Genomic DNA, 25,337 nt, shown 5'->3' with positions numbered 1-25,337 from the left:
TGATTCAATAAGCATGTATCAAATGCCTACCATGGGCCAGGCATTCTTCTAGGCATTTAGGATTTATGTGCATATGCCAGGGGCATGGGCGGGCTTATGGTGGAGGGGTAGTAGGTAGAGGAAGCAGAAAATAATTACCCACTCCTATTATAGTGGATTCTGCCTAAATAGTACAAAAGGTAACATATCCCTGTATATACACTATATAAACTTTTGTTTTGTTTTGTTTTTGTTTTTGAGACGGAGTCTCACTCTGTCACCCAGGCTGGAGTGCAGTGGCGTGATCTTGGCTCACTGCAACCTCCAACCCCTGGTTTCAAGCAATTCTCCTGCCTCAGCCTCCTGAGTAGCTGGGGTTACAGGCGTGCGCCACCATACCCAGCTAATTTTTGTAGTTTTAGTAGAGACGGGGTTTCACCATGTTGGTCAGGCTGGTCTCAAACACCTGACCTTGTGATCCACCCACCTTGGCCTCCCAAAGTGCTGGGATATAAACACATTTTAATAAACTATGAAAAGCATTCATTTACGTTAAGAATAACCTGTCTAAAACAGGGCTCAAAATACATTATACCAAATATGTGGCAAAAGACAAAAGTTAATAAATTGGGGCTGGGCGTGGTGGCTCACGCCTGTAATCCCAGCACTTTGGAAGGCTGAGTTTGAGACCAGCCTGGCCAATATGGCGAAACCCCATCTCTACTAAAAATACAAAAATTAGCTGGGCAGGGTGGTGGGTGCCTGTAATCCCAGCTACTCAGGAGGCTGAGGCAGGAGGATCACTGGAACCCGGGAGGCGGAGACCACAGTGAGCCAAGATTGCGCCACTGAACTCCAACCTGGGCAATGGAGCCAGACTCCATCTCTAAATAAATAAATAAATAAATAAATAAATAAATAAATATTGGAAAAATATATTAGCAATACTAATGACAAGCAAAGGCTTAATCTCACAAAATACATTTAGCTCCTAAAAATGGGTAAGAGAAATACAAATAATACTAAAAAAAATAAAAGAGGCAAGAATATGAACAGGCAGTTTGCTGCAGTGGGAATTGTACATGGCCAAAAAGCAAATGCCAAGATGCTCAACCCCTCAAGCAGTCAGGTCAATACGTTCTTCACCCATCAGAGCTACAGTAATTTGAGGGGTTGGGAATAATCTATGCTGGTAAAACTACAGGAAAATGAGCACTTTCACACTTACTGGGTGACTACATGAAATAAAAAACTTTTTCATGCAGTAGTAACCTTACAGTATATATGAAAATTTTACAGATCCACTTTGTGACAGCAATTCCACTGTTGGAAACCTCTCTAGTAAAATAAAGGTGCCAACATAAAAGAATATTTTGCAAGTACTGGTATAACTAAGTTTATTACAATTTATGGTTTATTACAATTTATGATTTATTACAATTTATGGTAGGTGAAAATAGTGGCTATTAATCCAGGTATTTTTATTGAATAAAACATGTTCATATCATAGAGCAGTATGTTGTATTAAAATAGTAATTTCAATTTATATATTTTTTAACCTGGTGAGATGGCCATAATATATTAAGGTAAAAAATCCAAGTTTGCATATATATGTTGTGTGTGTGTGTGTGTGTGTGCAATTTTATGTTAAAAATCTCATAAACACATATGATTTGTGTAAACTAGAGAAAAGTGAGAAAGGATATACTATCAGTTAACATTGATGAATTCAGTGTTTGGAATAGTGGTAGATAGAATAGAGAGGCTTTTCACTCATACACCTCTGTGTATGGCTTGTGAAAACTGGCATAATTTAGTAATAACTTTAATAATAATGATAAAAATGACAGCCAACATTGAATGAGAGTTTACCAGAGACTATTCTAGAATCTTTTAATCTCATTCAATTCCCGAAACAGCCTCATGAGATGGTAATACTATCATCTTCACTGTTTTATAGATGAAGGAATGAGGCTCAGAAGGGTTGAAGTCACTTGCTCAAAGGCTGCACTTTTAATAAGCAGCAGACTAGAATATAAATCTGAGTAGTTTTATCCAATGAAAGATTATTAACAAAAAAATAATAAATTGAGTATCTGGAATTGGCATGTTTTAGAAAGTTACAATTGCAAATACACTAGGCATTTTTGTTCTATATTTTCATGATTTTTAATTATCGACTTTATTTTTTATTTATTTTTGAGACAGGGTCTTGCTCTGTCACCCAGACTGGAGTGCAGTGGTATCATCATGGCTCACTGCAGCCTCAACCTCCCAGGCCCCAGCGATCCTCCCACCTCAGTCTCCTTAGTAGTTGTAACAACAGGTACACGCCACCACACCCAGTTACTTTTTTTTTTTTTCTTTTTTAGTTTTTCTAGAGACATAGTGTTACTATATTACCCAGGCTGGTCTTGAACTCCTGAGCTCAAGTGATCCTCCCACCTCAGACTGCCAAACTGTTGGGATTACAGAAATGAGCCACTGCACTTGGCAATCACCAGTTCATATATAACCTTAGGAAAATTAATTCATCTATGTCTTAACTTCCACATTGACCAAATATCTTTTATTTTATGGCAACAATAATAAGCCATATAATACTCCTTTGCACATATAGATTGATATAAAATATTGAACAGTTGTATATGCTATGTTCCAATAACTGCCAATAGCTATTAATTGTGTTCTAATGTGAATTAACTATACATGTAACGGGGCTGAAATAATAAACTTTATACATTTAAAAATTCTGAATTAAATCTTCTCTGAAGTTGTACATGGGCAGACTATGAGAGAGCTAAATGCATACATGTGAGGAATAGCAAGGCCATCTACTTATCTGCTGAACACAGCACTCTGCAGGTTTATCTTGATTCACTTGCCGGTGTCAGTTATATATGTATATGTATATGAATATCCAAATTACATTACACTTAAACTGTAAAACTTTCTCTGCTTCCTGAAACCAATTATTGTTGGCTAAGGAATTTATTTTTAATGCGATTTTATATTCTACCAGGGTTTTACTATGGTAACAACTATGCATGGTCCAGATGTACTAATGAGGCTATTTGTTCTAAGTGAAATATGTTCACTAAGTCCTATGTCTAATTTCTGGTTGGCTATACTCTCAGTTAATACATTTTTGAGCAAAAGTGGATATTAAGCTTTGACTATTCTCTGGCTTATGGTCTCTCCAAATCTTTGCTATCTGCTTCCCAAATACAAAACGATTTGTGTAACTTTCAGAGGGTGCTAGGAGAAAAAAAGAAAAAAAAAAAAAATGAAGCAGCTTAACGGTTATTTAAAAAGTAGCTTCCTGGCTGGGGGCAGTGGCTCACACCTGTAATCCCAGCACTTCAGGAGGCCAAGGCTGGTGGATACCCTGAGGTCAGGAGATCGAGACCAGCCTGGCCAACATGGTGAAACCCCCTCTCTACTAAAAATACAAAAAGTAGCCAGGCGTGGTGGCAGGCGCCTATAATCCCAGCTACTTGGGAGACTGAGGCAGGAGAATCGCTTGAACCTGGGAGGCGGAGGTTGCAGTGAGCCAAGAGGGAACCATTGCATTGCAGCCTGGGGCACAAGAACAAGACTTCATCTCCAAAAAAAAAAAAAAAAAAAAAAAAAAAAAGGAACTTCCTAAAAGAGACACTCAAATACAGTCCCCTTTTCTCATTTATGCCATGTTTGGGCCTAAGTTTCTTCTTTTGAAGTACTAAGTAACCTCTGGAGCTCCTTCTGTCACATTCATTCAGGTGTCAACCAGTGTCCCCTCCTTGCCAAGTCCCCTCATTGTTCCCCCACCCTCTGGGTCTCTCAACTCCATAACTACAAGGATAATTCGTGGCAGAGGACTTCTACCTCTAGGACACTATTTCAGCTTTATGGAAGTGTTTGAGCTGAATGGTCAGTGCTCAGTGTCGTTAAATATTTCACATACAAATGCTGATTTCCTCTGTGTGTGTACATACTGGGCCATAATATAAAATATACTTATTCCTTTTTTTTTCTTTGAGACAGAGTCTTGTTCTGTCACCCAGGCTGGAGTGCAGTGGCATGATCTCAGCTTACTATAGCCCCCAGCTCACTGCAACCCCTGACTCCCAGGTTCAAGTGATTCTCCTGCCTCAGCCTCCCAAGGCACTCGCCACCATGGCTGGCTAATTTTTGTATTTTTAGTAGAGATGGGATTTCACCATGTTGTCCAGTCTGGTCTTGAACTTCTGACCTTAAATGATTCACCCAGGCTGGTCTTGAACTCCTGACCTCAAGCAATTCAGCCCACCTTGGGCTCCCAAAGTGCCGGGCTTACAGACATGAGCCACCGCGCCTGGCCTAGGGTCATATATTTTTAAAAAGTACACACTGGGCCAGCCATGATGTAAAATATATATATTTCTGTGGGTCATAGTTTTTTAAAAGTTTGAAAGTCACTGTTTTCTAGGCAATAATGAGCGTAGGAAGGAATGTTTTTAGACCACTTCTTCCTCAGGGAAGAGACCACCCTCGCAGGCCTGAGGCTATTTTGTTGAATTTATATTTACATTGTTGAAGAAAAAAATAATTCAGGATACTTGTTAAAGACAGCAATAAAGACTTTAGTCAAGGAGAGACTATCCAATGTGGTCTTGCAGTGGGAGAGAAAGACTGGACTCAACTATGAATACAAAGACAACTAGAGATCTGAAGCCAAGGAGCAGGATGGAGTCAGTGGATGGAAAATTACTAAGGGGAAATTTCCAGAATAAAGGAGGATTCTGGCTAAACCAATTTAATGGGATTATTGCTGAAGGCAGGCCAGGGTGCTAAGATATCGAGAACAGGGGATAAGGAATTTTATTGGATATCAAGTATGGTTAAATACTAAGGGTGAGGCGTTTTTACCCAACCGAGGCAGCAAGATTCTTGCTAAAACTGGACTAAATGGACAAAGCCACTAAACTAAGGACAGTTCCAGGTCAGGACCTAGTCAGAAAGAGGACTCAGACGAACCTGATTAAAGTTTGGTCAAAGGAGAGAGTCTTTGTCAATATTACCTCCCTAGCAAAACTAGCTTTCCACTGGGTATCACACTGAGGACTTTTGGTTGTTATCTTCAAATGGAAGAGAGCAGAGGGAGGAGAAGCAAGCTCTTTCCTGATTCTTCTAAGGTCACTAACCTCATTCATGAGGGCTCCATATTTAATCCTAATTATCTCCCAAAGACCCTACCTTCTAATTTCTAATACCATCACACTAAAGGGTAGAATTTTTCCTTCCTATCCATCCTTCACCCAGCCGTCCCTCCCTTCTTCTTCTTTTTAAGACAGCCTGTTGCCCAGGCTGGAGTGCAGTGGCGCCATCTTGGCCCATTGCAACCTCCGCTTCCTGGGCTCAAGCGATCCTCCCGCCTCAGCCTCACAAGAAGCTGGGATTACGGGATGGCACCACCATGCCAGCTAATTTTTGTAGAGCCTGGGTTTCACCATGTTGCCTAAACTGGTCTGGAACTGCTGGGTTCAAGTGATCCGCCCGCCTTGGCCTCCCAAAGAGCTAGGATTACAGGCGTGAGCCGCGCCCCACATAGAATTTCAACACATGGATGGGGAAAGGGGCAGAGAACATAAACATTCAGTCCATAACAGCCAGGAACTAGAAGACTTTGGTCCACCATAAAAAGCAGGACTTAACGTTTCATGGATACTAGTATTGCCACTTACCTATAGGGTGGAGAATATTTAGGACTTTGTGGATTCATACTGATGGTAAGCATTATTATTATGATGATGATTATTATTATCATCATATATATTTTTTGAGACGGAGTCTCACACTGTCGCCTGGGGTTGGAGTGCGATGACTAGATCTCAGCTCACTGCAACCTCCACCTCCCAGGTTCACGCAATTCTCCTGCCTCAGCCTCCTGAGTAGATGGGCTTACAGACACACACCACCACACCTGGCTAATTTTTTGTATTTTTAGTAGAGACGGGGTTTCACTATGTTGGCCAGACTGGTCTCGAACTCCTGACCTCCTGATCCGCCTGCCTCACCCTTCCAAAGTATTATTTTTAATCTATGGTTCAGAGTCAGTGACATTGCCTCTCTGAAGCAAGTTTTCTAAACGAAAACGACAATGAAAACCCCAATTCATAAGACTGAAAAAAGTCTTCATTTATCATGGTGAACTGGGGGGAGGAGGGGACCTGAGGATAGAGACAGTATATACGTAACTGCAAGAAGCACTTTTGAGCTTTCTATATTGTACACGATGGGGAAAAAACATGTTGTTCAGGGATCTCTGGCTCATTTTATAAGATGGGGTAGACAATACCATGTAATTCTTTATTCGAATTGCTTTGTCTTGCTGCATGGCTTTGTCACTAGCTGATTTTGCAATTACTTTAACAAGCAGAGGAAATGCCAGTCAAGTTCAGCATCTGGGACTTCCTCGCCCTTGCAACATGTCAGGCCTCAGGCAGGAGACAAAAATGCCCAAGGCTGAGTGTGGAGCCCAGGTAAAAAGAGAGAGAATGACTTTGAGCCTGGTGTGTAAGCATGCCTTGTTCCCAAGGCCAGTATTTACATGTGGGGTCACTTTCACCTTTGGTACAGTTAATCAGGCGCTGATTACGTTCCATGGCATCATCCTGACTTCAGGACTTTGTAGGAAAGCTGAGGCAGGACACTGCTCAAGTGCATTTGACAATAAAATGCTTTGTGCAGCCAGATGTAAATTCCACTTGCCCTTATGCTCATGCTAAACCGTAAGCGGGGCTGACCCTTATGGAGCTGGGCTTTTCTCTGCCGGGAGACTCTCTTGTCAGCTAAGGCTTAGAACTCTGCCAACCACTTAGGCTTTTAGGCAAAACGCGATACAACCCTAGAAGGCAGGTCACTGTTCTGCACCAGCTGTCAGCCAGAGAGACAACAAATAAAAATGGAAGATCCTTCTCTGTGAGAAAACAGGCCTCGGAATCAAAGCGGGGGGCCTGAGGGGAAGGTGAGCAAAGAAAGGCAAGGCAAGGGCGCTGCTTCAAGAAGCCGGGTTCATTCAAACCCCGAGGACAGCAAACCCCGCCTCCCCACGCCGCCGCCCGCTCAATCGCCGAGCGCTCCGGGTGTGAGCTCGCCCCGCGGGGAGCGGCTTGGAGCCGAGGAGGCGGTGGCAGAGGTGCTTTGGGCAGCCCCGCGCGGCGGATAGGCCCAGGCAAACAACACCCATTCCCCCTCCTCCTCGCTCAGTTCAACTCCCACTCGGCCCCGGCCACGCCCTGTCGCCACCGCCCCCTCGGGCAGCTTTCCGCTCGGCAGCCAGGCCTCGGTCGGGGGCGGGAGAGAGGCGGTGCCTCGAAGAAGGCACCGCGGCCGCCGGAAACTACGAGTACCGAGAGCCTTCGCGGCAGTACCCCACCCCCCCTTTCTCCCACCACTCAGCGCGCGTCACCGTGGGCTCAGCCAATGGAGACCGAGCCAGGGAAAAAGGGCGCCCGGGTCCGGATGCGCCTCAGGAAAGCCATGCTCCCTACGCGGGGGCAGCGGGCAGTTCAGCCGGCGCGCCGATCTGTCGGTGGTCTGCGCGCGCCCACGTCCGCCCCTCTCGCTTGCCTGGGGCAAAGGCCCTACTTTTTTCTTTAGTGGCAACTGGAGGGATTGCTGGAGCGGGTTTTTGAGTGGAGGGCGCTGGGAAATGAGTAGGGGGCGGGATATCCTGAGACAACAAGTTTGGGTGTATGGAGGGCCTACCGACAGCGCTCCTGAGCTAGAACGCCGACAGAAAGAGCCCCTGAGCAGCCGGGGAGGAGGAGAAGAGCTGCTAAAAGAATAACCCCGAGAAAGGGGGTGGAGAGGAGGCGGCCCCAGCGCCCCGGCCCCCGGCAGGTCGGCGGCCAATCCGCTGGGGGAAGGGGTGGAGAGTCGGAGGCTCCGGCGGAGAGAGGCCGAGGGGGGTGGGGAGTCGGCCAGGCTCGCACCGCCCTGGCCCCGCCCCCGACCCGCGCCGCCGCCCGCGCCGCGCGCCGCCGCTGTCAATCAAGGGCGAGTCAGCCGGGCTCGGGCGGAGAGAGGAGCTGCTACGCCACAGCCCAGCGGCGGCCATTCGCGGAAAAAGAGGCAGAGCCTGTGCCAGCTACAGCCTCCTCCGAGCCACCGCGGGCGGGCGGGACCGGCCTCTCCTCCCGCCTCGCCCCCACCCCCACCCACCTCTATCCCAGTGTCTCCGTCTGAGGGTTTGTCCTGTTAATGCGGGATGAGCGGTACGTATTCTCCACCCCCCTCAGTCTCCTTCGCCACCTCCCTCTCTCCCTCCCTCCCCAGACCCTGCTCGGTTCTTCCCCCTCCCCCGGGGCCGCTGAGATGCTTTAAGGGGAGGAGGAGAGGGCGGGAGGGAATCAGGGGGAGGGAAGGAGGGTTGTGTTTTGTCTTAATGTCTGAGAGAGAACAACCTCCTTCTGGGTGTTGCTCTGGAGCCGATGGGTCGGGTTTCAAACCACGTTTTGTGATATCCCCCTCCTCCCTTCCCTCCTTCTCCCCCACCCCCTGCCGGTGTGCGTGGATCGCGGGTTTATGGAGATTAATGTTCGGGGGGAGGGGGGAAAAGAGGAGAGGAAGAAGACGAATAATAATAATCCTAATAACCTGTTGTCGTGTGTGTGTGTGGTGGGGGGGTTTGTTGCAGATCAGAAGAAGGAGGAGGAGGAGGAGGCGGCAGCGGCAGCGGCGATGGCTACAGAAGGAGGGAAAACCTCTGAGCCAGAGAATAACAATAAAAAACCCAAAACCTCAGGCTCCCAGGTAAAAGCAAGCAAATAAAAAAAATTCATCACGACACATTAGGAGAGAGAGGGAGTTATGCCCTTTAAATGCCCAGAAGTAACAATAAAAATGTTTATCCACTCAAAACATCTTTCTGAGAGTGTGGAACTTAAATTGTAAATTCATCAAGATTTCACCTCTTTAAGGGTATAACGCTGTTTAAAATTACATCAGGAATTCAGACTATAAGAAAAGGGTGTGTGTGTTCCTAATGGCATTTTGAGTTTAGGAACATAACACTTTACAAAGTTTTAAAGAAATTTCCTTTTATTTAAACTTTATATTATAGGACTTGCTTCCTTATTCATATAGTTCTTATCTACTTTCGTTTGTATTTCTTTTTGATTTCTGCTGCTTCCTAAATTCTGTTATGTAGAGCTGTCAAAATAAGTAACCCCCTGGCAACTACTGGCCTCCACTAAATCCGCCCACTTTTTTTCCCCCCCCTCTCCTTTACCATCCCATTTTGGGTAGGACTCTCAGCCCTCTCCTCTGGCTTTACTGGCAGCTACTTGCAGCAAAATAGGGACTCCTGGTGAAAATCAAGCAACTGGACAGCAACAAATTATTATAGATCCAAGTCAAGGATTGGTGCAACTTCAGAATCAACCACAACAGCTAGAACTGGTAACAACGCAACTTGCTGGAAACGCTTGGCAACTTGTTGCCTCCACTCCTCCTGCTTCAAAAGAGAATAACGTTTCTCAACCAGCTTCTAGTTCGTCTAGTTCTTCCAGCAGTAATAACGGGAGTGCATCTCCTACAAAAACTAAATCAGGTAATTCTTCCACCCCTGGTCAATTTCAAGTCATACAAGTACAAAATCCAAGTGGTAGTGTACAGTACCAAGTAATTCCACAACTTCAGACAGTGGAAGGTCAACAAATTCAAATCAATCCAACTAGTAGTTCATCTCTACAGGATTTGCAGGGTCAAATTCAGCTCATTTCTGCAGGTAATAATCAAGCTATACTTACAGCTGCTAACAGGACAGCTTCTGGGAATATTCTTGCTCAAAACCTGGCAAATCAGACAGTTCCAGTCCAAATTAGACCTGGTGTTTCAATACCACTGCAGTTACAGACTCTTCCTGGTACTCAGGCTCAAGTTGTAACAACCCTACCAATTAACATTGGAGGAGTGACTCTAGCTTTGCCAGTGATAAACAACGTGGCTGCCGGAGGAGGGACTGGGCAGGTTGGCCAGCCTGCTACTACTACTGATAGTGGGACTTCCAATGGGAATCAATTAGTTTCCACACCCACCAACACCACTACTTCTGCCAGTACTATGCCGGAATCTCCCTCCTCCTCCACTACCTGCACAACCACTGCTTCAACATCTTTGACAAGCAGTGACACATTAGTGAGCTCAGCAGATACGGGCCAGTATGCAAGCACGTCAGCCAGTAGTTCTGAACGCACCATTGAAGAATCTCAAACACCTGCTACTACTGAGTCTGAAGCCCAGAGCTCCAGTCAGCTTCAGCCTAATGGAATGCAGAATGCACAGGATCAATCAAATTCTCTTCAGCAGGTGCAAATTGTAGGCCAACCTATCTTACAACAGATCCAGATCCAACAGCCTCAGCAACAGATCATTCAGGCTATTCCACCACAGTCATTTCAACTCCAGTCAGGGCAGACAATTCAGACCATCCAGCAGCAGCCTTTACAGAATGTTCAGCTTCAAGCAGTAAATCCGACTCAGGTGCTTATCAGGGCTCCAACTTTAACACCTTCAGGGCAAATCAGTTGGCAAACTGTACAGGTTCAGAATATTCAGAGTCTTTCAAATTTGCAAGTTCAGAATGCTGGGTTATCCCAACAATTAACCATCACCCCAGTGTCTTCAAGCGGTGGCACAACTCTTGCTCAGATTGCTCCGGTGGCTGTTGCTGGTGCCCCAATAACTTTGAATACTGCCCAGCTTGCATCAGTGCCTAACCTTCAGACAGTGAGCGTTGCCAACCTGGGTGCTGCAGGTGTTCAAGTGCAGGGAGTTCCCGTTACAATCACTAGTGTTGCAGGTAAGTTATGACATCTTTTTAAGTACCTTTTAAATAGTTTTTCCTAACAATTACTGCTTTTCTTTGCTAATTCTTAGGTTTGACTTAAACCTCTGAAGTAAACACAGAATCATAAGGAACCAGAAACAGGAATATTATACTAACAAACATAGCTCTATAGTAATCAGTGTGACATGTTCACTTTTGTAGATTTTATAATGTGTTAAATTTGTTAGTTTTTTAAAAGTATTATTTTATGGGACAAAGCTTTCTGATTAGAAACATAATTGCCTTCTGTAGTTTAGTGGTCTTATTTGAATACATTCGAACTCTTCAGAAAGAAGCCTAGTCAAAATGATATTCTCTTTGAGGGAAAGTAATTTTAAATTGAGTTGGTATATATAATTGTGAGTCTGTTGAACTTTTAATTCTGTGGTGTGATAAGGCTAACTTTTTTTTCGTGCAAGTTATTTCTCAAGCTTCAGCATCTTGTCACCCATGCTTTTGTGTTTTATTACACTGGACTGTTTTAAACTAGATACTGATACAGTTGAGAGATAATTTTAAGTTGTAAATTGTTTGGTTAACTTTTATGTCTACTTTTATGCTAATATCAGGATTTGAACAAATAATCCTTCTTTTATAGAATTATATTTAATTACATCTTATGGTCATTGTGTGATTTGTAGATGTTTAATATAAGATTGGTGGAAAGCGATGAAAAATGTTGACAGTAAAATCACTAATTTGAATTGTGGTAAAGTTATTTTTAAACCAATTGTAAAAGCAGTTGTTATTTGTTATGCATATAAATAGATACTTCTAAAGTACTTGGGAAGTAGTTTTAATCTTTTTTGGACCAGTCTTATTGTATCTAATAACTTTTGTTTTCTAGTAATTAAACCCTTTTCATTGATTTCTGATTTGATGAAAACCTCGTTATGTTTTAGTGCCTTTGATACTTCCAGAACTTGTTAGTTAAATATTTCTATTTTGATAATCTGAGATAAATAAGTTTATCACTTTTGAATGATCTTTCTTGAAACAAGTTGCTGAAAAGTTACACTAGGGCCTTCTTTTATGGTTAATACCTAAAGTGGACATATATATGTAAAATTGTAAATTGCCAGATAAAGCCATCTGATTCAGGAGAACTGAGATTATATTTTTTATCCAGATACCACTGATTCTAGGCCAGCGCTATCCAGCAGAACTTTCTGTGATGTTGGAAATGTTTATGTGCCCTATCTAAAATGTTAGCCACAGGCTACATGTGGCTCTTAAGCAGTTAAATGTGTCTGGGGCAACTGAGGAACTGAATTTTAAATTTAATTTAAGTAGCAACATGTGGCTAGTGGCCCCTATATTGGCAAGCACAGTCATCTAGTTAGTGTTTTGATTGTGGTACTTTTTCTCTTAAAACTATTACAACATAATTACATAAGTGTTTCTCTGGATTACAATCCTTAACTTGCTTTGTTTCTATTTCTTTGCTAAAAACTTTGACAATAATTATAGTATTTCAGAAAACTTTTTGTTTTTGGTGGGTTGAATGACAGTTTGCATTGTCAAAGCAGAAGTTACTTCACCTCCATTTCATCTTGCTTATTAAACATTAGTGAGTTGTGATTAAGAGAATTGAGTAACTTATAATTTAGGTTAGAAGTAATCAATTTTTCTGCTCTCTGGTTGTTATCTTTTGCAATGCAGAGGTTTTCCCTTAGCCATTGTGAGGGTAAACAAATGTTTTGGCCACCCAAACTTAGATTAACATGAATGGTGCATTATCATAAACGCAGGATCCAGTTTTTGGTAGTATAAGTTTTGAATTGTGGGGGTCAAGGGATTTGCCTTTCAAACAAACTTTCCAGGTGATTCTAAAACTCATTGAAGTGGCTGGCTGTGGTGGCTCATCCCTGTAATCCCAGCACTTTGGGAGGCCAGAGTGGGAGGATTGCTTGAGCGCACTAGTCCAAGACCAGCCTGGGCAACATAGGGAGACCCCGTCTCTACAAAAAATTAAACAAAAATTAGCTGGGTGTGGTGGCACACCTGTGGTCTCAGCTTTTTGGGAGGCTGAAGTAGGAGGATTGCTTGTGCCTGGGGGATCCAGGCTGCAGTGAGCTGATTGCCTCACTGCACTCCCACCTGAGTGACCGTGAGACCCTGTCTCAAACAGACAAACTCACTGAAGTTTGAGAATCAAGTGTCTGGTCATCAGCAGTGAACCAGAAGACAGAATATGGAAGCAGGTGGGGGTGTTGAGCTAGTTCATTTGTGCCTCAGAGAATGGATTTTGGTGGCAACTACAACTTTTTAGTTTTTATTTTACAAGTGTGTATTGAGACGGCTACTGTATGCTGAACACTGCCAATAGGTGTGGTTATTCCTTCATTTTCAGGGATAATTTTTTCACTTAAAGGATTTACATGATTTGGGTGGTTCTGTTTAAGTATAGGAGAAAATTTGAACTCTGTATAGTTGGATTTTTTTCCCCCTGAAACCAAAGATTTAAAATTTTGTCGATGTTGTTTATGTTCTAATAAATATGCTCAATCATTTTAAAAAGACAGCCGTCTGACAAAGACCAGAAATGTACCTTGCTTGATGTCTACAAGTCAATACAGTGAATCTAGGCCTAGTTGTTTGCAGATTTTACCCCATTGCCTAACATAGTAGGTGCTTGACAAATGCTCCTTGAACGAAGGTATAAAAGATGATGAAGAAAATAGCAGTTTGTAATTAGGAGCAATGCCTTGGAATGGTTTTAATGAAGCGAATGAAACAACTTTGTTTTCATTGATTTCTTTTGACTTTGCATTTTTAAGACACTAAGAGTGGGCCAGGTGTTATTGCTCACGCCTTTAATCCTGACACTTTGGGACGCCAAGGCAGGCGGATCACCTGAGGTCGGGAGTTCGAGACCAGCCTGACCAACATGGAGAAACCCCATCTCTACTAAAAATACAAAATTAGCCGGGCATGGTGGCACATGCCTGTAGTCCCAGCTACTCGGGAGGCTGAGACAGGAGAATCACTTGAACCCAGGAGGCGGAGGTTGCAGTGAGCCTAGATCGCGCTGTTGCACTCCAGCCTGGGCAACAAGAACAAAACTCCGTCTCAAAAAAAAAAAAAAAGAAAAAAGACACTAAGAGTGGGACACCAGGAACTTTACTGTCTTGACAAAGGGGAGAAGGAGAAATGCGTACCCATATCACCCTTTTATAAATGAGCCCTGAAAGTTCAGATCTTTTACTTGATGTCCCCATTCATCTGTAAGTACTTTCTTGGTCGGTTCATTGTGTTCCCCAGGAGAATGGTATTGTTTAATCTGTGGGGAAAATTTTGCTCTAAATTTTTATGACAAGTCTTGAAAAAATTAGTGGCTTTGACAGATGTAATTGCTAGCTCAAGGACAATGAGCTAAAACTCTCCACCATCCACCATTCTCATTTTACTCTTCAGGAGGTTAGGGGAAGTCTGGATGATATGGACAGAAAAAAAGTAAAATCATACAACGTAAATCTAATGAAACCAGTACTTGAAGCTGGGGAGCTTCATACTTAGTTTTATGAAATGAGAATGTTAGTGACAACCTAGGGGGATCCTATTCCCATTAATAATGTGTTCAGTATAATGTGTTTCTGTGCTTTGGTCTCAGCTGTAAATCCTGACCTTCATGCTGAGCATTAGTTAGAATTGTAGTAGGAACTAGATATGTGTATGCTCTGCATTCTTTTTGTTTTGTTATTGGGATTCTGACTTTGACTTAAAATTTTTTTACTTTTACTTTTAAAAAAAAAAGTAGATTTGGGGGTACAAGCGCAGTTATGTTACATGGATATATTGCATAGTGGTGAAGTCTGGGATTTTAGTGTACCCATCACCGAAATAGTGAACCTTGTACCCAATAGGTATTTTTTCCACCCTCACCCCACCCCCCACCTTTTGTAGTCCCCAGTGTCTGTTGTTCCACCTGTATGTCCTTGTGTAATCTTTTTTTTTTTTTTAAGCTCCCACTTGTAAGTGAGAACATGCTGAGTTTGACTTCAAAGGAAAAGCAGAAACCTTATTTTAAGCTCAAAGACAACTAATTGTACCTCTGGCTTAAGCTCCTTTATTTTAACTAAGTGAGGAGAGTTAACTACCTGTTTTCACAGTGTTTTCTAGTAGTCAGAGAGCCCTAAATAAAGTGAATTTCAGGTGTTACATTTCCTTAAAGAATTTAGAGCTTGTAGGAACAATTGATATCTAAATCTGTAATTAACTTGGAGTGGCCCACAATGTGACTTATTTTTGGCAGTAATCATCATATGTAGTAACAGAGCTCATACTGTAAGCCTTTTGATTGATGAATTAATATTTCTTTGTCAATTTTAGTGGAACTTAGCGGTTTTATGCTGGTTCTCCCACAGAGGAAGTTCAGACTTAATGATAAGATACTGCTGACCCTTCAAGAACTTGACTCTCTTACCTAATTTCTTTACTTCTCCAGGGAATTAAAATATGAAACCTGGGGATATAGTATGAAACCAGAAATGGGAGGACCAATGCTTCATTATTGGTAAAAATAGGTAACAAAGAAAATAATTAAAATTTATATTTAATTTTAAAACAATTTAATCCAGTAGAATTAACTTCTTACACTGATCTTTTTTTCCAGAGCTACTAAAGGTGGAAAATTGGCTTGACGTTTAATACAAATATGGTTTTCCTTTGCCATGTATGTTTTATTAATTTGGATTTCCCTAATGAGCATCTGTATATATACATACTCATGTACTCCTGTGTTTGGCTCCTCTTTTTCCAGAGGAGTCAGATTTACTCAAGTAATCTTACTACTTTAAAATTTTCTAATACTGTTTGTTATAGATTGGAATTCATTATTAGAAACTTAAATCTTATACTCAATACAAATGACTTAGATTCTGAACTACCAAGCTGGCTTTACCTATTAAATGATTTTTTCATAGAAGATGAAAAGTACTCAATGTAGAGCCACGTTAATTTTTTAAAAGGGCATTTTTTTTTTTAGAAGTATTTCAGAATAGAGTAGCAAAGGAAAATAGAGTTTTTTGTTTGTTTGTTTGTATTTGAGATGGAGTCTCATTCTGTCGCCCAGGCTGGAGTGCAGTGGCACGATATCTATTCACTGCAACCTCCACCTCCTGGGTTCAAGCAATTCTCCGGCCTCAGCTGTCCAAGTAGCAGGGACTACAGGCACGTGTTACCACACCTGGCTAATTTTAGTAGAGATGGGGTTTTGCCATGTTGGCCAGGCTGGTCTCGAACTCCTGACCTCAGGTGATCTCCCCACTTCAGCCTCTCAGAGTGCTGGGATTACAGACGTGAGGCACCGTGTCTGACTGAAAATAGAGTTTTAATCACCTGCTTTTCAAATTCTGAATCAGGGAATATATAATGAATAATAGGGAATATTGGGGCAGGCATGAAAGCAGGTTGAGAATATTGGGGCAGGCATGAAAGCACTCACAGCTCTAAATTTGCTTAATCAAGAGAGAAGATAGGGAATGGTGCTACACATAGATCTTGCTGAAATAACAAGACTTACAAAATGATAGAATTGTAGGTGGGAAGAATCTTGGCGATTATGGCTGAGCAGTTGTAGGTGGGAAGAATCTTGGCGATTATGGCTGAGCAGTTGTAACCTTTTGATACTGCTGGTAAAGTCTATTTATAAAGGCATTTTGTGTTTTTACTGTTTGAAGTGAAAGCAGAAATACGGGTCGAAGGTTCTGCATTGCTACATTAAGTACTTGGGGGTGACACAGTAAGGATTGACAGTAATGGGGGAACCTGGCCTAATATCAGACTGTATACATATATGTGCTCTTCTGTACTTTTCTGATGTGGGTTTGAGTTAAGATTGGATGTTGAGTTAAGATTGGATGTTCATAATGCTTGTCATTTTGCTACCTAGTGAATAAGGAAATTGTGGCAAAGGAAACCTGTTGAACCACAAATTGCTTATTTAAGTATGTGGTGAGATGAGGGCTTAATGAAATTGTAGTTACTAAGGTAACTTAAAAATCAATGAGCCTCTTTCTCCCACCCTCTTTCCTTAGCCCTATTTTAGAAATGAAGAAATTGAAGCCCAGAAAGGTTAAATGACCCTCTTATATTTGATGGCAAAGTGAGGGCTAGAATCTTGACTTCTCCTCCAGTTGTCTTTCTACTGCATTTCTGGGTTTGCTTTTTGGAAGTCAAGACAATAAAAATGGATGTTATCCTAGGGTCAGAAGGAACTTTCAGATTCAGTTTCAGGCTAGTATCAATAACTTAAAATTTATGCTGCGTGGTTAAAAAGTACCAGAAAATTTCACATGAATAACACCTCAATTTTTAAAATATTCTTAACTTCAGACAAATGAGCTTGATAACTATCCTTAGCAAAGTCCTTGAGTGAATTATTGAGTAGTTGGCTCTTGACCATTTTAAAAAAGAACTGAGGAATCACTGGGAGCCAGTATGGGTTCACTAAGAAACTAGGTTCATATCTTCTTTCTTTAGGGTTTCCAGATGAGTATCCAAAGGAAATAATGTTAACATAATTTATCTTGATTTTAGTATTGATAGTTGTGGCCTCTTTAAAGGCTCACAGCTGGTTGCACAATTGTATGAAAAGTGGTAATTGATTATTCACCTCCGTAAGAGGTCTCACACTATGGCATGGGGTTCTAATTTTGATGTAGTATGGCATTTTTTTTTCAGATACCAGGTTGAAGGATGGCTGAATTTACTGAATTCAAATATGAGACAGAGCTGGTAGATGGTGCTAATATGATAGAACTGAGATTCAGAGTGATCTTAACAGGCTGAAATGGTGGGCCAGAATTAGTAAGATATAATTAACAGGTAAGATCCTCTACTTAAGATGGAGTGAATTACATACCTACAAGGTAAAAAACCTGGCTTCGCAGGAGGACTTGTGAAAATGATTTGGAATTTATTGGCTTAAAATGAACTGAGAGTAGAATAAAGCTTCTTCTGTACCTTGTGCTTGTCAGACACTTCTGCAATATTGTGCGCAGTACTGGGTGGCACATTTTAAATGGGACATTGACAGACTCACAAATGTATGAAGAAGGATTCCCAGAATGAAGAATGTAGAAAACATTTCATACTAGCAATAATCAAAGAACGGAGTTTTGTCTTTAAAAGAAAACAAGAAATTGTGATAGCTGTCTTTAGATGTATAAAGGGCTTTCTTTTTTTTTTTTTTCTCTGACATAGTTCTATAATTTTGTTTGGCCCTGGAAAAACATATGTATATGTACACACAAAGACAGACTAGAGTTACACACAGTGGAATGGTTTGTTTCATTAAGTAGTGATAATTCATTGAAGATTGGATGTTCATCTGTCAAAGATTCTGTAGACTGCAAAAGAATTTCTTGTACCATATAGAAAACTTGATTAAACTATAAACTCTTGAGTCTTATTCTAATTCTAAAATTTAAGATCCGTGAAATTAGAATATATATTTTATTTTGTTCTGGGTACTCCCATCCAGCACATGGTCAGAGTTCTCTGTAAGTCTTAAACTTACATGATTAAGTAGTTAGGGAGTATTTAAGTGAGTATTTAAGTGAGTATTTAAGTGAGGGAGATTTAGGGTGATATTTACCATTTTTCTTATAGAGGCTGTATAATTAGGGTGAATTCTATTAAGCAATAAATGTAGCACTTTAATTCATAAATTAATATATTTCTGTTCATTCTTAAATTTACTATGTGCTTAGGTGCTATTTTTCTATGTCATTTGCTCCTTTATTTGGTGAATACCAATACATTAGTATTTTAAACATATACTTTAGTTCTGACACTGAATTTGTAGTTTGGATATTTTATCTCGGTATAGTAGCCTCCTTTTATCCATGGTTTCTGTTACCTGTGGTCAACCATGGTCCAAAAATATTAAACGGAATATTCTAGAAGAAAACGATTCACAAGTTTTAAATTGCATGCCTTTCTGAGTAGTGTGGTGAAATCTCAGTCTGTCCAGGGCGAATGGGAATCTTCTCTTTGTCCAGTTATACCCTCTGTATCTGCTAACGAGTCACTTAGTAGCCTTCTCAACTGCTGTGATATCACAGTGTGTTCGAGTATTTTTACTTTACATATTTATGGCCTCAAAGTGCAAAAGTAGTAATGCTGGCAATTTGGATATGTCTAAGATAAGCCAAATATATGCCAAAGAGAAGTTGTTATTTCATACTTTGTGTAATGTATAAATTAAACTTTATCACAGGTGTGTATGTATGTATGTATGTATGAAAAAACTATGTATAGGGTTCGATCCATGGTTTCAGGGATCCAGTGGGGGTCTTGGAACATATTCCCCACTCTGATAAGGGGGAACTGCTCCAGCTCTTTAACCATAATTGTGTTTCTGATACTATCACTTTAGTGTGAATAATGTGATTACTTTTTCTTGAGTGGAATTAGAAAACAGTTGGAAAATCTAGGATCCTAAAGGAGCCCAAATTCTGGGAAGCACTCATGGCTTTAAATTTGTCAATTTTCCCTATGGAGTAAGTAAAATCCAGCATGCCTTTTTATTTATTTATTTTTTAGGTATTTATGCTGATCTTTTTTGTGTATAAATTTGTGAGGTACAAGTACAGTTTTGTTACACTGATATGTTGTATAGTGGTGAAGGCAGGGCTTTTATACTGCAGTAATGTACATTGTACCCATTAAGTAATTTCACATTCTCTGCTCCCCTCACACCCTCCTTTCTTTTCTTTCTTTCTTTTCTTTTGTTCCATGAACAGTCCTGCTGCAGTAGTCCCCCTTTTTTTTTTTTTGGCTCAGAATATCTGGTACAAAGGTGTTTTTTGAAAATGTTTGAGGCTAAGTGCAGTGGCTCATCCTGTAATCTCAGCACTTTTGGAAGGCTGAGGGAGGAGGATCACGTGAGCCCAGGAGCTTGAGATCAGCCTGGGCAACATAGTGAGAGTGTACCTCTACGAAAAAAGGAAAAAGTAAAAAATCAGCTAGATGTGGTGGCCCATGTTTGTAGTCCCAGCCACTCAAGTGACTGAGGCGGGAGGATTGCTTGAACTCAAGAGTTCTATTCAAGGTTATAGTAACCTGTGATCGTCACTGCACTCCAGTCTGGGTGAGAGAGTGAGACCTTGTGTCTTAAAAATATGTCTATATGCATGTAAAATGTTTAAGACTCAAGAATCTTTTGAATAGGAAAAGTGATAATTCAAATATATGAAGCTTCTCTTTTCCTGAGGGATGATAATGAAGTTAAGGAGGTAGGAAATATCTGTGCTTGATCAGAGGTATGGTTCTTATAGTAGATTTATTATTAGTGCAGACCACATGTACCTAGAGGCTTCATAGAGCACAACACTAAGAATTAAAACTCACATTTTCGCTTGGGTGCTCCCCGCCTCCACCAATTAGTTGTACCACTCTGGGCAAACATCATAATTGTAGTTCCATTTCTTTTTTTTTTTCATTTGCAAAATAGTGATATTAGTTCCTACCTTCTTTACCTCATAGAGTCTCAAAGATTAGATAAGATATGTAAGAAAAGTCTTTGAATAATGTAAATAAAACTGTATGCGGGAGGTGGTAACCCGGTGACATCTCTACATAGTGACACCCACTGGAAGAATGTGAATTAGTAAAGTGGGAGAATGAAATATTTTAGGTATGGATGTTCGCTTGAGTTATATGTCAGAGGTAAACGAGAAATTTGTATAAGAGGAATGTCAGAAAGCTTTCGTAAAGTGCAAGCAAGGGTGAGGTGAGGTATATGGAGAGAGGTGTATTTACAGGTGGAAAAGAAGTGGTGTGGCCAGGCATGGTGGTTCACACCTGTAATCCCAGCACTTTGGGAGGCTGAGGCAGGCAGATCACTTGAGCTCAGGAGTTTGAGACCAGCCTGGGAAATGTCGTGAAACCAATCTCTACTAAAAATATAAAAATTAGCTGGGCATAGTGTTGCATGCCTGTAGTCCCAGCTACTCTGGGAGACCGAGGGGGGAGAATTGCTTGAGCCTGGAAGTCGAAGGTTTTAGTGAGCTATTGTGCCACTGCACTTCAGCCTGGGCAACAGAACGAGACCCTGTCTCAAAATAACAACAACAAAAAAACAGGTGGTGTATTTTAGTATAGTAAGAACTCAATGTCTGCTGTCTGATTAACCCTTGTTAGGTTCTGAAGATACTAACTAAACCTGTCTTAAAATGATGCTTAGGTTCAGGAGAAAGACTTACATACATGAAACCATTATATGGCAGCTGCAACTACATATGAGAGTTTATACTTAAATACTGGGTTTTGAGGCATGGAAAACAAGTGTGAGAGATCAGAAGTCAGTGAGGTTAGTGGGAAGTAAACAAGAAAGGCTTTTTCTGGTGGAGATAGAACTTGAAATAGGCCTTAAAGATTGGTTTGGAAAGTAGACATTTGAGACTTTGGGGGTGACAGGTGAAGAGTGAGGATGACTTGAGTCAAGCTGCTAAACTTGGAATGAGCTTGATGGGGACCAAAGATTGGAAAAGTGTAAAGCTATCATGTGGAAGCTTATAACTAACACAGAGAATGATGGGTTCTCTTCTGTGTGCTTCCTAGAGGCTTAGTGGTCTCACAGAGCAGCTCAGGGTTTGCCAATCAAACAGCCTGCCACTCCTGCATCAGCCGCAGAAGCGTGTTTGTTGAACCATTTCCTAACATTTTGTTTGAAGAAGAGATTCTACCAAAATAATAATAAAAAATAAAATTTGAAAAAACTTGAATCTAGTGGATTGGAGGTATTGAGTAAAAATATTTGCAATGCAGATGATACTTACTAGAGTGTTTCTTTGTAGATAAAAGTGTAGAAAGTTAGAAATCAGGAGCTCAGATAAAAGCATGTTGGAGTAATTTAGTTATGAATTCACAATGGTCCCTAGAAAGGCTGTGGCGGCAAAGTAAATGGTTACTAAATATAAAAAACAGCTTATTAAACTTCTCTAGGACCCACACTGGTGACGTGAAAGAAATGGTAAGGGATTGGGTAAAAACGTAAGGTTTGTTTGTTCTTTTCCCCTACTCTGTATCAAGCATGGTAAATGGGCATTGAGAAACTAAAGATGAAGTGAGACATGTTTTCTGCTCTCATACGATATATTATCTGTTGTGGGAGACACAGTGTATTTCTCTGCTTCTAGGACATGCTTTTTACATTTTATTTTTATTTCATTTTACATATATGTTTATATACATATATATATATATTTTTTTTTTTAAGATGGAGTCTTGTTCTATCACCCAGGCTGGAGTGCAGTGCCACGATCTCGGCTCACTGCAGCCTCTGGCACCTGGATTCAAGTAATTCTCCTCCCTCCCAGCCTCCCGAGTAGCTGGGATTATGGGCATCCGCCACCATGTCCAGCCAATTTTTGTATTTTTAGTAGAGAGGGCATTTCGCCATGTTGGCCAGGCTGGTCTTGAACTCCTGACCTCAGGTAATCCACCCACCTTGGCCTTCCTAAGTGCTGCGATTACAGGCATAAGCCACCACGCCCGGGCCCATTTTAAATCTTTGAAATTAAAACACACCTTATAATCAAAGGCATGTTGTAGTTTAATTAGCAGAACTTTTTTCTTTCTTATGATCACTTGCATCTTAGACTCAATGGTATATGATAGATATTATCTATATATCTGTATATTTTATATATATATATATATAGAGAGAGAGCTAACTAAATTACTTTGTGGTATTTGGTTTATAAAAGCTATGAATGAAATGTTACAGAAGCCCAGAGGAAGGAAGAACTAGTTCTGCTTGTAGGGTTCTGGGAATGTTTTCATGGAAAGGGTGATAACTGAGCTGAGACTTAAAGGATGACTAAAAAGTTTATCATGTCAGAAGGAAGAGAAGGGCCACTTCAGGTTATGTTGGATTTGACATGTAATTTGAAATTCAGTTAGTTTTTTGTTTTGTTTTGTTTTTGAGACGGAGTCTCACTCTGTCGCCCAGGGTAGAGTGCAATGGCACGATCTTGGCTCACTGCAGCCTCTGTCTCCCAGATTCAAGTGATTCTCCTGCCTCAGCCTCGTGAGTAGCTGGGATTATAGGCGCCTGCCGTCATGCCCAGCTAATTTTTCTATTTTTAGTAGAGATGGGGTTTCACCAGGTTGGCCAGGCTGTTCTCTAACTCCTGACCTCAGGTGATCCACCCATCTCAGCCTCCCAAAGTGCTGGGATTACAGGTGTGAGCCACCACGCCCAGCTCATTACAAAATTCAGACTTAGCTCAAGGAGTATTCATATAAAAGTTGAATTGTAAGCTTCATGTAAGTAGAGTCTGTGTCATATGTGTAAATATGTGTTTGAATTTATAATTTTATTTTTTCTCACACCTTGATGAGCATTGCTCAGTATCTGACATTCTGATTCTGAACCAGAAGAAAGGACACAGGTGGAAAACTTTGATTTCATAGGAGAATGGGATGGACAGATCCTTGGAGTAGACTCGAGATACATATTAAAGGAGTGAGAGAGTTTGTGATCATAAAAGGAAAAGTGATGAGTAAAGTGAAATAAAGGGAATTTAAATCTGATTGCTTCATATGTTTTTGTAGACAGTTGAAGGTGGGAATCTCACCAGTTAGGGGAACTTTGAGAAGAAATTGAAGGTGTGTAAAATTTCCAGGTTGATTCTGTCCCTCTGATATTATTATGTAGATGCCTCATAATGTGGCCGGTCAGAAAGGGTTTAGTACAGTTCTGTAAATAATGAGTCAAGTCACCATAGCTTTTTGTTCACAGAAGCGGAGCTGCTTTTGCACAGGAGTATAGGAACGAGATAGTGATCTGTGCTATGGTAAGTGGGTATCTGTGCCTGGTGTGGGGCTGGGGAAGGGGTGGAAAATCCTTTTTCCAGTCTAGTTGAGGATATCTATGCCAGAGAGTTGAAGGAGAAGAGGGAAGAGGAAGAGACTAGGTGAATATGATGACAAGTACTAACTGGATTTATATAAGAGAAAGAAAGGCTTAAAGGGGTTTGTGAATTCTGCAGGTTTTTCCAAATATTTAAATCTACATATGAACCAGGTTGAGACAAACATTTGACGATATTTGTCATAAATACTACAAACTATGATAACATGCTTGTTGAAGCAAACTTTGATTATTTCTGATTTTGTTAGTGTAGGTTTTTAAAGTTAAAGCGTATTATATTTTTATTTTCAGAATTTATCTCACCTGTTGTTCTTATTGATAGGATGTCACTGCCTTTACTGATTTTAATTATAGGGCAGGTAAATGGTTTTAATATCCCCTTGATAGACTTTCATCTATTACCTGTACTCCCTACTGGCAGATCGCATCCATGAATTCAGTCAGCAAGTAAATACTTAGCGTCTATATTGTGCGGCTTGATGTGTTCCTTAGGTGATTGAATAATATGGGAGTGAACTCCTGCATCCATAATATTCTAGTGGGGAGAGAAATTACGCAGTTTTCTTTAATGAATGAAACAAGAAGTAAAAGGGTACTTCTTTGAACCTTATGTTTGTTTTATATTTTGACTGACATTTACTGCATGTTTATAGTATACCAGATAATGTATGCAGCACTTGATCTATTAACTCATTTAATCTTAACAATACACTGTAAGGTAAGTATTGCTGACATCTCTCCTTTCAGGTATAAAAACTGAGGCCTATAGAGGTTAAATAATTTGCTCATGGTGACATAGTGAATGATGGAACCAGAGACTAAACATACTTGTACTATTGCCACTTACTGCCCTAAACTGTGTACTCTGTTTACTGTAGTGTTTGTTTTCTGTGATCATTTATGGACTCAGTTTATTGTTTGTCTCTTATATGCCACTGTTTAAGCACTTTGTATGTATTAACTTGTTTATTTTTCACAATCCTATGAAGAAAGTGTTGGTGGTGACCTCAAATTATAGAACAGGAAATGAAGGCTGTCAGAGGTTAATTTACTTGGCCAAGATCATACAGCCAGTAAGTTAGGGTGCTAGTAAGTACAAATTCTTTATAAAACAAGTCCAGGTGAATAGGACTGTAATCTCCCTTTACAGCTAACCACCACTACTTTAAGTATCTTATTGTAATTACTGTGATATACTCAATAAGGAAGGGATTCCTAGATCTTTAGCTGACTGCTTCACTCTTTGTGTTCTTTTGGGGGTTTGGGGTACATATGCGACAAAGGGAATTAGAAAAAGAAAGTTTTTATTTGATGGACTGTGTTGATTGGGAATTTGAGGCTAGTAATAACATCTTCCTGACTAAATATTTGTGTATCACAAACTAATTTTGAATAAATTAAAAGCAAAACAAAGATTCTAAGAATATAAGCCAAATAAGAGTCTCCATTCTTTTTTTCCTTTCTTTTATTTTTTGAAGAAAAGGGCCAAAAGAGGGAGTCTTCTATCTCATTTTGATTAATTGTTGTAAAACTCCAATAAGAATATACTTTGTAAGGCTTACATTTCATGACTTGCTTCTTGATGAGGATGTGACATGTCATTAGATAGGAATTTAT

The 25,337-nt window shown here is 40.7% G+C and overlaps 1 protein-coding gene across 2 annotated transcripts in view; it reads left to right on the top strand.

Moving 5' to 3' along the window:
• Positions 1-7,489: 7,489 nt before the first annotated feature.
• Positions 7,490-25,337, top strand: part of SP4 (Sp4 transcription factor) — an 86,002-nt gene continuing 68,154 nt past the window's right edge. The window contains exons 1-3 of one of the 2 annotated variants that reach the window (XM_007981921.3): positions 7,490-8,219; positions 8,647-8,757; positions 9,253-10,807. In XM_007981921.3, the coding sequence (XP_007980112.2) occupies positions 8,686-8,757; positions 9,253-10,807 (1,627 nt within the window). In that variant the 5' untranslated portion in view covers positions 7,490-8,219; positions 8,647-8,685. Of the gene's footprint in view, positions 8,220-8,641; positions 8,758-9,252; positions 10,808-25,337 lie in introns of both variants that reach the window. The other variant, XM_007981920.3, reaches the window with a different exon arrangement.

Source organism: Chlorocebus sabaeus, chromosome 21 (genome assembly GCF_047675955.1).
Source record: "Chlorocebus sabaeus isolate Y175 chromosome 21, mChlSab1.0.hap1, whole genome shotgun sequence".
NCBI lineage: Eukaryota > Metazoa > Chordata > Mammalia > Primates > Cercopithecidae > Chlorocebus > Chlorocebus sabaeus.
This window is presented reverse-complemented; position numbering and strand designations above follow the sequence as displayed.